The 14,318-nt window shown below is 41.8% G+C and overlaps 1 protein-coding gene across 3 annotated transcripts in view; it reads right to left on the bottom strand.

The window, feature by feature from the left end:
* The window catches only part of ASTN1 (astrotactin 1), a 335,437-nt gene that overhangs the window by 98,436 nt on the left and 222,683 nt on the right, over positions 1 to 14,318 (bottom strand). For all 3 annotated transcript variants that reach the window (XM_053607621.1, XM_053607622.1, XM_053607623.1), the window contains exons 12-14: positions 7,540 to 7,706; positions 4,329 to 4,523; positions 2,470 to 2,597 (exon numbers count right to left, since the gene is read on the bottom strand). In XM_053607621.1, the coding sequence (XP_053463596.1) occupies positions 2,470 to 2,597; positions 4,329 to 4,523; positions 7,540 to 7,706 (490 nt within the window). The remainder of the gene's footprint in view (positions 1 to 2,469; positions 2,598 to 4,328; positions 4,524 to 7,539; positions 7,707 to 14,318) is intronic.

The following is a 14,318-nucleotide window of genomic DNA, read 5'->3' as shown; positions in this document are numbered from 1 at the left end:
TAAATAAGGTAAAAGGGATTTCTTTACTGTGGGAACCTTCTCTAATGCTAAGGTGTTATAAATTGCTGAGAGGAAGGCCTTATGAAGAGTCTTTTCAAAAGCATTTGAACATGGGACTCATTTATGAATGGAGCCCTGATTTTTCATTTTTAAACAAATCAACAAACAAAAAAACCATGCTTGGAAATGCTGACACAGAAGATTCTGAAGATCATTTTAGCTCTAAAATCCTCTAAACTTGTAGGTTTATGGGGACTATGACCTACATTAGTATATTAGTACAAGATTTACTGTATAACTCTCAGGAATGAAACAGTTAAAATGTTGTCAGAAATGGAGTTAATATGGAAAAAAAAATTGTCAGCTATCTCTTTCATTGATTTTTCTGGTTATTTGGGGTATTATAGCAAGCCTAATCCCTGCCTTAGGTTGGGGAAAACATGTTCTTTAACAAAAACAGGTTAAAAACCCAAATAGGTTAAAAACAAAGGGTAGGTAGAAAAGTAGCCAGGCCAAGAAGAAATCCTTCTACACATTCAGGAGCATTAGACTTCACTGCCTCGGGACCCTGAAAAATGAAGGAGCCAGTCTGGACATCCTTCGATTCCTTTTGCCTCCTTATTAGCTACAGTAAGAATTCTCCAGGTGCACAGGGGAGAAAGAAGTTTCTGTTGAGGATGAGGATCAATTTTGGATTTCTTTATTATTCTCAAATATGTAGAGTCAAACACGTGTTTTTCTGATATCTCTCAGCTCCATCCACCCACTTCTCCCAAAAAGCTACAAGCAGCATCTGGAACTACTCTGGGGATCCTCCTAAGTGAAGCCAGTAACTGAAGTTTTTTAATGCTAAGTTAAAATACTGAATAAGTCAGAAAGTGTGAGACGGATGTCCTGCTGGGTTTTTGAATGGAGCCAAGTGGTTTGTTAGTGGTGTGGCAGCACCTTAACAGTAGGCGCCACCTCACACGTCCTTTACCAGGTGTTTCACACACGTGGGAAGTATGTCTGAGCAAATGATGTGGGAACAGGGAAACTGATGCCCTGGTGCAAGAGATGTATGAGCTTTGGGGACATTTCTCTAGACTGCATTTTTATTTCTTCAGGGGTGTGTGTGTATGTGTGTGTTAGGGGGATGAGGGATATAGTATTCCACAGGGCAACGTATTTTGTAAGAGCTTTGTTGCTGGTCCGGAATAGATCTAATTGTTTTCACTCTAGCTCTTTCTTTTCCTAAGGAGAAGATACTATTCTGTGGTTTTTATACTATTTTCTTTCTTCCTCAGAATATATATTTATTTAACAAACATAGATCTCACTATGTGTCAGGAACTGCTCCAAAACTTTACAAATATTATTCATTCCTCATATGATTCCAATGAAGAAGACAGTATCATAACACCCATTTTTACAGGTAAAGGAAAGTGAGGCACAGAGAAGTAACTTGTTTGGATCACACAGCCATTGAAAATTGAGCCAAGCTGCCAGGGTCCAGAGCCCACACTGCTAATTGCTATGCTACATTACCTCAGACAGAACTACTTCTTAATGCCATTCAGGTCCAGATGAAGGTTATTAACATAACTTGATTTTGGAAGAGGCCTACCCTCAGCTCAATCCATTCTTTAGAAAAGAAAAGAAAAAGGAAAGGTGTAGAACAAGGCAAACTTAGAATGAATGGGGGAGGAGTAAGGAGAAATAAAGCAAACAGTGGATTTGAGCTCACGTCTAGGCATCTTGCAAATGATGCCAAGTCTCAGTTATCTTTTCTCATTAGTCCATGGGACACCTTGTAGTTTCTTCTTTGGCTACTAACTGGGGGTTTTCAGAAGCACAAACAAGGGCACGAACAAGGTTTGATTGCCTCTTTCAATCAAACCTTATTTTTGTTCCACAATGAGCCCAGAGAAAGAAGGCTCTGGCCTCAAACCCACATTGTGGGGCAGGCAGCACTAGTCCCAACTTTTGATGAGGACCCAGGAAGCCCAAAGAGACTACACTGTCTAATGCCACGCAGCAAGAAAGTAGCAGAGAGTCAAGCCCAGGGTGGTGTGATGACAAAACTCTATCATTTTCTGTTCTATTCCCTCACACTGCTCTGGAAGTGTTTACTGGAAACCCAACAGCAAGGATGGACATTTAGGTGACAGTAGTAAGCTAGCTTCTCTCTCTGCCTCTATGACCTGGTCACTTCCTCTAATCCCACCAAGAACTCTGAGCATCTATTATGTTATTTGTGTTAAAAGCAACCCTGTGTAAACAACAAAGAAAGATACTATTACTACCATTTTGTGGGTGATTATATAATAATATTGGCAATTTTATTGTCAGTGTTCAGTTTTATTGTGCATCAAGGAAATCACTGGCTTTGAAACAAAAATAAGTGAGGTCAAGAGTGTTGATCTCATGAAACCATAGGAAACTGCCTGTTTTTTGCTAGTTAAAGGAGGGCAGGAAGGCACAACTTACCAGTCAGGAAGTCAGGGTCGGGGGTGGGCTCCGAGATCTCCTCCAGGCACTGATTCTCCAAGGGGACAGTGGCCACCACAAGACCATCTGGCAGTTGCTGGTCTAAACCACGAGCAAAGTTGTTTTGCCTAGAAACGGGGCAGACTTTCATTTCTGAGTGTTTAGGTGAACGCCACTTATTGATACGAGAAATCTATTATTTTAACCTACAGTGTAAAAATTCTTCCTGGACTGAAAAGTTTCCCTTACTCTGAACCCCATTTGGTATCCAAGTCAAAAAGTAAGACAGGGGGTCGGTGAGAAACAAACCAGCTGAAAAGGTTTACTGAAGGGGTAGAGACAACTCTTCACTCTCTCGCACTTCAGTCTACACCCCCCACCCCCCGACCCTCTCTCTCTCAAAGGAGAGATCTGGACAAGATCTAGACATAATGAAACAAGATCAGTCTCATTTCTGGAGTGTGATGTAGGCTACAGCTACTGCAAGATTAGTTATGACACTTGACTTTTGGCTTTGTCAAAGAAATATTGAGGTTACAGGAGAAGATACTAGTAAAGTCTTCTGTCTGTAATAGAAAAATCAACTGACTCCAAGAACCGTCTTGGAAATTTAGGATTAGTTTGCTCAGAAGAGTTGAGGCTCAGGTTACTATCAACTGCTAGTCCATATCATCATCCTCACCATCATCATCCTGATCTCCTGGAAGTATTTTCCAGTGGGTTGTGAAAGAGATATATTCAAATAGCCTAAGATAACATTGGGATAGGTGTCAAATAGAAAATCACCTCTAAATATTCTAAATACTCTTAAACTACCTGAAGGCCCCAAGTAGCTTTATTATTGATGTAGTAAGATCCCAATTATATCTATCAATATGTACCAGAAATTAAAACAAAAATTTTGTAAATGTGTTAATTCAATTTAAATTAACAATAATAAGTCCATTCAAAGGCTGGGCATGGTGGCTTACACCTGTAATCCCAGGCCTCCCAGAGTCCAGAGGCAGGTGGATTGCCTGAGCTCACAGGTTCAAGACCAGCCTGAGCCAGAGTAAGATATTATCTCTAAAAATAGCTGGGTATTGTGGAGAACACCTGTAGTCCCAGCTACTTGGGAGGCTGAGGCAAGAGAATCACTTAAGCCCAAGAGTTTGAGGCTGCTGTGAGCTGTGACGCCATAGGACTCTACCCAGGGTGACAAACTGAGACTCTTGTCTCAAAAAAATAAATCAATAAATCAATCAATAAAGAAATCCATTCAATATTAACATATTTTATGACAAATGGGAGGGAGTAGCATTACTTTACATGTTTTCAGAAATTATTAAAATGTTAGACTTAAAGACAGCTGAATTCTCACATCTGAATCTAATTTATTGCAATATATTGTTTGGGCTGAAGTATATATATATATATATATATATACAAACAACAACAAGAACAACAGCTTTTCTGTAGTTGGAAAATGCAGGACCTTGACCATGCCCTAAAAGAGTTACAGGGACCTTCAGAGATCCTGACATCGCTCTCTGAGGACTGCTTTCCAGACTGAATCACATATTGACTCTTCTACTCAGAGGGAAATAGAACTTGAGCACTTTGACGTGCTTTCCATGTAAAATCTTGCAGTCCCTCCCTGGACAAGGTGAAGTCTCATTTTACATTTTACTGTTCACCTACAAAAGCATGGTACTTGGATTCTGGAAGAAGGAATAGAGGGAAAAGTCCGTGGGTGTAATCTACCCCTTTTGGGATATCATATCGAGTTTCAAGATATGAAACTTTATGTTGAGTGTAAAGCTCTTCAGAGCAGACCCACCAATAGCCCTGAATAATCATTCTATGCACATGAAGTTCACCTGAATGTTCCTTTCAGCACCTGTCCAGCAGCCACTTCCTTGGAATGGTTGTTGTAACCAAAGAACATCTCCCCAAAGAGGGTCTGGTTCATGGGAAGTTCCCTACTTTCCTCGCAGTCACCTCCCTCTGGACAAGTCTCTGTGACGAGCTGGCAAGAGCGTCCATCCACACCAAGCTTATAGTCCTCGATGCACCTAGCATGGGGGAGAACTCAAGAAGTTATTTCATCAGCGAGCTGTGCAGGCAAATCAACCCACTAAATTAGGAAGAAATAAGTACCTTTCAGAGAATGTTGGCTGACCAAAAATTGGGAATATTCCAACTGGATTTTGACCCCTTTATAATTCAGTTTCTGAAGCCTTCTATCACGTGATCATACCAAATCTCTCACCTTTCCTTTGTAGATAAGTGCTCTCAGCACTTCAGAATGCTTGCTCCTATAATAATTATGATTTCCCAAATAGGTCGGGATAAGACTTACCAAAGGTAAGCTCATGAATGAGTTAACATATTTCAATCCAAAATATGCTAGAACCTTTCTCAAGAACCATCTATATGGGCAGACCCTGCATTTGTTTGTAGGGTAATTAGGTGGAAAAAGGAATGACACTGTGCTTAAGAAATTAATAACTTTCCAATCTGGTCCTGGGACAAGTCAACTAAGAAATTAGAAAGATTTATCATCTCCTGGCTATGTTCTGTTTGAGTGTAGCCAAATACAAGATCGACCCATATAACTCCCCCTCCATTCACACAGAGTAGCCTCCCTGCACCCAACAGACCACAGGGCTCACAGCACGTGAGCACCACGTGCACCATTAGCCACCAAGGCCTCCTTCGCATCTCCCCCATTTTACTTGTACAGTAACTCTAAGGGAAACATACTACTAATGTTGTCAGTTACTCATCAGTCATTGATCAGCTTTATTTGTAGTTATAATGAGAAGAATACGCATTTGCTAGCTTAAATAAGACCTACTTTGAAAACACTGTCATTGAAAAAGAATATTGATAGAATTTGAGTCTCTCTTTAGAAATAGACCAGATTTAGAATTTAAAGATGTTCATGATATTAAAGCACATCATTCATTACTGTCTACAGTAATTGTTATAATGAGATAAAGATCTCTGTCCTATATAGAGGAAAAAATGATCATGTTTTTCAGTGGTGAGAATATCGTAATGACAATGACTCTGCCCTTTACTGGGTGACATTAGGCCAGCTGATTAACATCTCTGAGCTTCAGTTTACAAAACTGTAAAAAGGGGAAAAAACTTAGCTGTTCTACTGGATTGCTAAGATTGGGATACTGAATGTAAAGAATGTCTGCAGTGCCTGATATATAGCTAGTGCTTGTTAGACACTGCTATTAGTTGCAGTAGAGGTGCAAATGAGGCCCACATTCATGCAACTTTAACTGCTTGCTTTCCCATTTACGGTGCGTATCTATGTGAACAGATGTGAGTTGAGCTCTTTAATTGTAAGTGCATGTGATTTGCTCTTTATGCAAGAACTTCAAATCAAGGACTGTTTGGAAGGCTATATATAGTATTGTGGCTAATGCTAAGCACAAAGTGCTATCTAATTCCCAGGCACCCAGTGTACCCAAGACCTACAAAGGTCCAGGTTTGAGACAAGATAGTGAAGTGGCTCCTTCTTTGAGCCACAATACACTTTTTTGAAAGAATTTTAAAGTTGGCTAGCTCCCTCTTCGTCCATCCTGAACACCTCCACACCTCCCTCTCTCCTCCTCTCCTGGCTGTGTGTCCCCCACTATAAACTTTGAGGGGAGAGAACAGGTCTGGCATCCTTCTGTCTCTCCTATGCCTGACACCTAAGTAGGTTCTCTCTGCACACAGTAGGGGCTCAAATATATGGTTACTAAATCAATAAGTTTATGGAACTGGTTGAGTTGACCTCTATCAATTAAAATGGATCAGTCAACCCTAATGATAACATTATAGAGAACATTAACATTTAGAGCAACTTCCATTTATGAGATGAGATTTTACAAGAAGCTGAATATGAAAATTGTTCAATTACAAAGAAATAAAATAAAATGAAATGCAATAAAACAACATTACAACTCCACTGAATAATCTTTTTGTGATTATTCAGCAGGCACTGGCTTTTAGCAACAATTCAACATACTTTTATTACTATAAACATTGATTTTTATTGCAAGCCTATTAGACTGTGAGATCCTTGAGGGCAAGGATTACATAATATTTATCTTTGTAGCTCACTGACCAGCACAGTATATGACATAAAGTAAGCCCTGACAAGCGGGAGGGAGAGTGGGGAGGGGACACAGAGCTGTGGACAGGAGACAGGGGAGGCAGGAGGGCAGAGGGAGGCTGAGGGAAAGAGGACGGGGGAAGGAAAGGCGTAGGCAGAATAGATGAGCAAACCATGCGTATAAAAGACTAGACTAAATCCTTATTTACTTTATAAATATAGCACAAAAAGGTTTTTAAATATAATTCCAGTCTGTAATGTAAATCTAAATTTTGAGAGAAATGCAAAGCCTTTAAAAAAATCAGAGGGGGCCCGTGTTCTAGTCCTAATCCTCCCACTTTCTCCAGCTCCCCAATCTTGAGGGAGTCAGTTTACCTCACTGTGCATCAGTTTTGACACCTGTAAAATGGAATGGCATTGCCTGCCCTGTTCTCTCACAGAGCTGAGAACAAACGAAACGAGGTGGGTGAGACGTCTGATCCACAGAAAAGGGCTCTCAACACCAGGGTGACCACACCTGAGGAGGGGAGCTACACAACATGCTGGGGCTTTGGGTGTACAACTTAAATAAGTTTCCATTTCTCCAAAGACTACCCCACTTCTCTGAGAATTGATTAGTTTTACACAATCTTTTCTAAGTTTTAGACTATGAATTTTTTTTTTGGTGGGGGGGAAGGGGGGTAACAAAATACCTAACAAAGCTCCACAAAACACAACTTGGAAAATTTTAGCTTAAGCAGGTAATGATATAAATAAACTATGAGGTTTATTTTCCCTTGCTGGTAAATCCCTGAGGCTCAATTTCCCTCTATAGGAACTGGACTAGTCTTTATAAGTGCTCTGTCCTCAGAGCCTAAGGCTGGCCTAGGGTGACTTGAGTCACTTACATTTACTTTCCTGGTTTTAGCACTGAAAGACCCGCGTTCTGGGCCAAGGGTACTCCAGGCACCCTCCCTGGCAGCTCAACTCACCCGCAGAACATGAGGATGTTGTACAGGGTGGGGTCATCAGGGAAGGGGGCCATCTGCTGGAGACACAGCTGCTCACAGCCGCCGTTGAAGCCGTCGGAACAGTCCACCCCGATGTGGCGGTCATAGCAGCCCGAACTGTCCTTCATGGGGCTGAGTCCGGATGGGCACTGGAACAATCAGAAGCATCCACACAGGTGGATGAACCAGGGGACTGACTTCTCTGGGGACTGGATCGTAACCGCTGACACCGATTCTTAACACTCAGCCTTGAAACTGTTAACATCGGCAAGTAATCCACAAATTTCCCACCACACCAGTCTCCCTTTGAAAACAACTGACCTTTTTTGACATCTTGCTGCTTCTCTCTGGGCACAAATCACACCCATTTGCATTAAAGCCCCTTCCTCCCAGAATGCTGGAAGGGAGCATGGCAGCAAGGCAGAGCCAGGGTGATCCCAACCTCACAACTAGGCCTCTGGCTGGCAGGGCAGAGCAGATGGTGATGGGCCAGAATTACAATGCATTAGCAGAAATCCCTCTGGGCTAGGGGAAGGAAGGGATGCTGTTTGGCCTTGGTATTAAGGGGACTTTTTAAACGTCCAAAGCACTTTGTCAACATTCGTACCAAATAGCAATGGCAGAGGGAATGGACCATACCAGGGCTTCTAGCCTGCAGAAGGAATAGACTTTCTCTGTAACCTGGAGAGAAGCTGACCACTCTCACAATGGGAATAGCTGTACTTATCACCTTCCTGGTCAAGGGTGCCCATGGTAGACAAGAACACCCACAGGTGTTGCACTTGGATTTGGACTGGACACTTAATAGGAAATATTTAGCTTCTCCGCACTACCTTGTCCTCAATAAACTCCCCAGGAATGACAGCAGAAGAGAATTTCTAGGAGAGATGCCTGTCCCTGCAGGTGGGGAAGGGGATTGGTGAGTAATAGCAGCCCTTACACAGAACCCACCAACATGCCAGGCAGTGGTCTATCTAACTCAATCTCCAGCTCTTGTTATTCTCACAATACCCCTAGGAGCTAAGCAAGGTGATCATGCCCATTTTACATATGAGGAGACTGAGGCAAGAGAGTTTAACTTTCCTAAAGTCACACAACTGCCCCTGGCAGGACCACATCTAAGACCCTGGCCTCCCAGCTATGGGGTCTGTGACTCAGCTGCTCTGTCATTAGCTCACACCATACCTGGCTGTTATACAGCAGTCACCACTCACTAAGCACTTACTAGGAGCCACTCTGCTAAGTGCTTTGCATATCTTATCTCACAACACCCTATAGTATCCCTATTGAGAGACCAGGAAACCATTAATATTGCCAATTAATGCATTAATGCATAAACTCCTTGTTGCACTGTGCTTCATTTAAAAGGTGAGGACTTTTCTTATTATTTCTTTTGCCATCCTCCTCTGCCAAGGCAACAGATTCTGCACATTTTCATTAGAGCTGATCCTTTCTAACATTCTGGAAGGGTGCAAATAACTTGCCCAAGGTCAAGCAGCTAGAATGTGACAGAGCTGGGGGTCTGTCCAGCTCTGACTCTAATGCCAAGGCTTTTAATAACTGCACCATATATATATACCATCAAGTTGCTAACACACTCCTCCAAAAGCAAAACTAACCAACTAACCAAACAAACAAACAAGAAAACTTTGAAAACTCAGTGGAAGACAGTGTGAAACATTCTTCTCCCTCCCACTGCCACCCAGCTTGCTCATCCCTTGTGCTGCCAAGCACCTTGGCCAAGTAGCCCAGAGCTGCCACACGTGTGCCTCTGAGCCCCACCTCCTCTCCCTCCTCTTTCCCCAGTCTAGATTACAGCAGGACATGCACTGTCTGCTAACACTAATTCTACAGTTTGCCAAACAAATGGCCCTCTGTGGGCCTGCCAGGCTCCCAGCCTGGCCCATCCCCCTCTCTCCCTGTGAAGGCAGCTGGAATGCTGGAAGGTGACAGCAGCTAAAGAAGTTTCAAAGGGCTGCCCCATGCCGTGCAAGCCCAGATGTACCAGATGATGGTAAACAAGCAAATGAGGCAGCTGAGGAATGCACCCCATGTTTTGTTAGCCCCCAACCCATCAAATTCTTTGACCACCCAGCTGTTAGGCCAGATGTGCCACCAGAAGGGAGCTGGCTTCAGCACTATGTGGCTGCCCAGGCATGGATGGTGATATCAAAACACAGAAAACACAGAAGTTTGATTGGGATTAAACGGGCTGCACTGCGCTGAGTTGTTTTTCCTTTTGTAAAGCTTACTAGGAGCCATGAAGCAGAGAAAACTAAAGCCATTCTCATTATTCCCATTCCATGTGGTGGTTTCACTCATTACACCAGCTAGCTGTGCAGTCACTGGCCAGGACTTCCCATGTTCTCCACCAGCTGCTTTTTCCCAGAATGTGCCTTTGAGCATGACTTATGACAAAGACTTCACCAAATAAAACACAAGCAGGCTTTCTTCCAGAATTCCAAAACCTGGCTTATCCATTATCTTGCCTGGCACTAGTGGTGCTGGATGACCTTCGCAGTCCCAAATTCACACTCTCTTAGGCGATTTGGAGAAAAGACAGAGTTAGCTGCTTTGTCCAAGTTGAATTTTTGTTTTTCTTACCAGCAATGCTAAAAATAAAAATGGCTATCAGGAATTAAGCAAGTCTTTGTTTAAGACAGTCTACCTGTATTACCTTCAATCCCAACGACATAGGTACACTTTATCTTTCTCATTTTACAGATGAGCAAAATTAGATTCAAAAAGTCCAAGTAACTTGTTCAGTGTTATAGTGGTGGAAAACGGCATGATCAGACTTGGGGCCTAGCTTGTCTGACCCTTTCCGTTCTGCCATGCTGCCTGGAAAGTATCATAAAACCTGGATCCACTGGAATCCCTAAAGAAATAAAGTCAATGTATCAACTAGGTAAAGCAATCCCGTAGACTCATTTGTTTGCTTGTTTAAGCAATTCCCAGAGTATATCCTGGGGTCAATCATAGATCTGAAGATTCAGCTTAGTTTATTTTTCTCTCTCTCTTTTTCTGTCTCTCTGTCTCCTTTTACAAACACACAAAACATTATAAGTGCAAATATTTTAGAACAAAACACTGAAGATTGTCCATAGTGATGACCTTGAAGCCAAAACAAGATACTCAGTCACTGAAAAAGATGCAATTATCTTTATTGCACTATAACTTACTTGGGCTACAGTTCAGAGTACATTTTAGAAAGACTTTCAGGAAAAAAAAGGGTAAAACCAAAAATAGAATTTTCTTCTTAACTCTTAGGAATCAGAACTCCCATTCTCTAAGGAGTTAATCAATCAAGTTTCCTATGGTATGATCTGTATTTCTTTTTTGTCTGTGTCTTCTGTATGCTGTTATATTCACTTTCTGGGTTCCCTCAAAATCTATACCTAAATATAGAGAAACCAGTCTAAACCATGCCTCTCTTCCTAGAAGTATTTTCGGCTAGATCTCAGTTGTCAGGAAGAAATCCTGCCTCCAGGAGAAGCTTGCACTTTCTGTTTGCAAAGGCTGTATGTTCTTCTCTCCTGGCTAGGGACAATCCTTCCACTTGATCCTTGAAAGGAAACTGTTTGCTCAGGAAAGAGCCCTAAGGTCATATATTAACCCCTCTCTGCAAGGGTTACATTTAGCAGTCCCAGGGACTTTATAAAGTACAGGCTTAAGAAGAAAACTCCATTTATTATGGCAACAAAACTCTCCACCATCAAGAAGGTCTAGTAAATGAGCTCATATTTCAGTGACCCCTAAAATACACAAGGTTAATCATCTTTCATGAGATTCTCCTGGCTTCTTGACTTTTTACTGGTCTTAGGCATAATTTGCTAATGAGATTAAAATGATTTTTCCCATTCTACTTTTCTTTGTCATCCTTTCCTTCTTTCTGTACCAATGGTTTTCAGTTGATTAATTACTTAGGTAGCTAATCAAATCTTGCCAAGTCTGAGACACACACCCCTCTGTTCCAGATTATGAAATGGATGCTCTGCTGGCAGACTGACATGAGGGATAGACACATGAGCATATTCAGGGCCCTGAGACCTGTAGCTGAGCCTGCCTTGCCTTACCTGGATGATTCATAAGATTCCTAAGACACACAACTATAATTCCTACTCAAAATAGGTTCTCTTTGGCTAGGAGTGGTGGCTCATGCCTGTAATCCTAGCACTTTGGGAAGCCGAGATGGGTGGATCTCCTGAGCTCAGGAGTTCGAGACCAGCCTGAACAAGATCTAAACCCCATCCCCAAAAATAGTCCAACTTTGTAGCAGACACCTATTGTCTCAGCTACTTAGGAGGCTGAGACAAGAGGATCTCTTGAGCCCAAGAGTTTGAGGTTGCTGTGAGCTATGACATCACAGTATTCTACCAAGAGCCACAAAGTGAGACTTTGTCTCAAAAAAAAAAAAAAGTCCTCTTTTACTGGATAGCAATCTTATTCTTTTCACATATAATGATTTCCAAACTTTTTGATAGGCTCTGACATTCATGCCCAAGCCACTGAGGACTATTTCTCCCAAGGGGAAACGTTCCATGGAGTTAAATTTATGTTTCAGGCTGTGAAAGCTCCCTGCCCCCATTTCTTTGGAAGCCTCTGAGGCATACGCTACTGCTTACTGTCCTACAGAGAGAAAGAGAGATGGTCATCTGTAATGGCCTCCACACATCTGTGCTCCAGTGGAGGTGAAATGACACATTTCATGGGAAACCATTGTGGACAACATGTGGAAAGAAGGGCGGCAGGGTCATTGGACAATTCAAAGCTCATTAGAGCATAATGCTCCAGAAAGGAAGGTCATGTGTTCAATGCAGGAGGAAGCAGGCAGTGACCTCTCCCTTTCCTGGCACAGCCTGCTCACCTAAGGACATTCAGCCATGTCATTGAGAGCTTTCCTTTGTGTGTGTGTGTCACACTGGAAATCATTTTCAAAGTTTCAAACACAATTTTATATTAAGGGTCAACAGGTAGGCTTGATAAGAATGAAGACCCCTGGTTCAAGCTCAGCTCCCAGCAGAAAGGTGCCAAGTCTGCTCTAAGCCCTACTGCCATCCCCCATGGAAGGTTCCCCAAAGGTGTCCAAGACACAATCCTAGACGCCTATGAACATGACACCTTACATGGCAAAACACACTTTGCAGCTATGACTAAGTAAAGGACCTTGAGATGGGGAGACTGTCTTGGATTTTCCTTTTTTTTTAAATTTTTTTTTTTTTTTTTTTTTTTTTTTTTTTTTTAGTGTTCCTAAAACAGACATATATTTTCATGTAGAAGTACTAATTTATGGTTGGCAGCATCCACAATTGTTTGTTGAAAATATATGAACAGTTTTTTTTCTTTTTTTTTTTATTTTTTTTTTATTGTTGGGGATTCATTGAGGGTACAATAAGCCAGTTACACTGATTGCAATTGTTAGGTAAAGTCCCTCTTGCAATCATGTCTTCCCCCATAAAATGTGACACACACTAAGGCCCCACCCTCCTCCCGCCATCCCTCTTTCTGCTCCCCCCCCCATAACCTTAATTGTCATTAATTGTCCTCATATCAAGATTGAGTACATAGGATTCATGCTTCTCCATTCTTGTGATGCTTTACTAAGAATAATGTCTTCCACTTCCATCCAGGTTAATACGAAGGATGTAAAGTCTCCATTTTTTTTAATGGCTGAATAGTATTCCATGGTATACATATACCACAGCTTGTTAATCCATTCCTGGGTTGGTGGGCATTTAGGCTGTTTCCACATTTTGGCAATGGTAAATTGAGCTGCAATAAACAGTCTAGTACAAGTGTCCTTATGATAAAAGGATTTTTTTCCTTCTGGGTAGATGCCCAGTAATGGGATTGCAGGATCGAATGGGAGGTCTAGGTTGAGTGCTTTGAGGTTTCTCCATACTTCCTTCCAGAAAGGTTGTACTAGTTTGCAGTCCCACCAGCAGTGTAAAAGTGTTCCCTTCTCTCCACATCCACGCCAGCATCTGCAGTTTTGAGATTTTGTGATGTGGGCCATTCTCACTGGGGTTAGATGATATCTCAGGGTTGTTTTGATTTGCATTTCTCTAATATATAGAGATGATGAACATTTTTTCATGTGTTTGTTAGCCATTCGTCTGTCGTCTTTAGAGAAAGTTCTATTCATGTCTCTTGCCCATTGATATAAGGGATTGTTGGCTGTTTTCATGTGGATTAATTTGAGTTCTCTATAGATCCTGGTTATCAAGCTTTTGTCTGATTGAAAATATGCAAATATCCTTTCCCATTGTGTAGGTTGTCTCTTTGCTTTGGTTATTGTCTCCTTAGCTGTACAGAAGCTTTTCAGTTTAATGAAGTCCCATTTGTTTATTTTTGTTGTTGTTGCCATTGTCATGGCAGTCTTCTTCATGAAGTCTTCCCCCAGGCCAATATCTTCCAGTGTTTTTCCTATGCTTTCTTTGAGGATTTTTATTGTTTCATGCCTTAAATTTAAGTCCTTTATCCATCTTGAATCAATTTTTGTGAGTGGGGAAAGGTGTGGGTCCAGTTTCAGTCTTTTACATGTAGACATCCAGTTCTCCCAACACCATTTATTGAATAGGGAGTCTTTCCCCCAAGGTAAGTTCTTGTTTGGTTTATCAAAGATTAGGTGGTTGTAAGATGTTAGTTTCATTTCTTGGTGTTCAATTCGATTCCAAGTGTCTATGTCTCTGTTTTTGTGCCAGTACCATGCTGTCTTGAGCACTATGGCTTTGTAGTACAGACTAAAATCTGGTATGCTG

Source organism: Nycticebus coucang, chromosome 10 (genome assembly GCF_027406575.1).
Source record: "Nycticebus coucang isolate mNycCou1 chromosome 10, mNycCou1.pri, whole genome shotgun sequence".
Lineage (NCBI taxonomy): Eukaryota > Metazoa > Chordata > Mammalia > Primates > Lorisidae > Nycticebus > Nycticebus coucang.
This window is presented reverse-complemented; position numbering and strand designations above follow the sequence as displayed.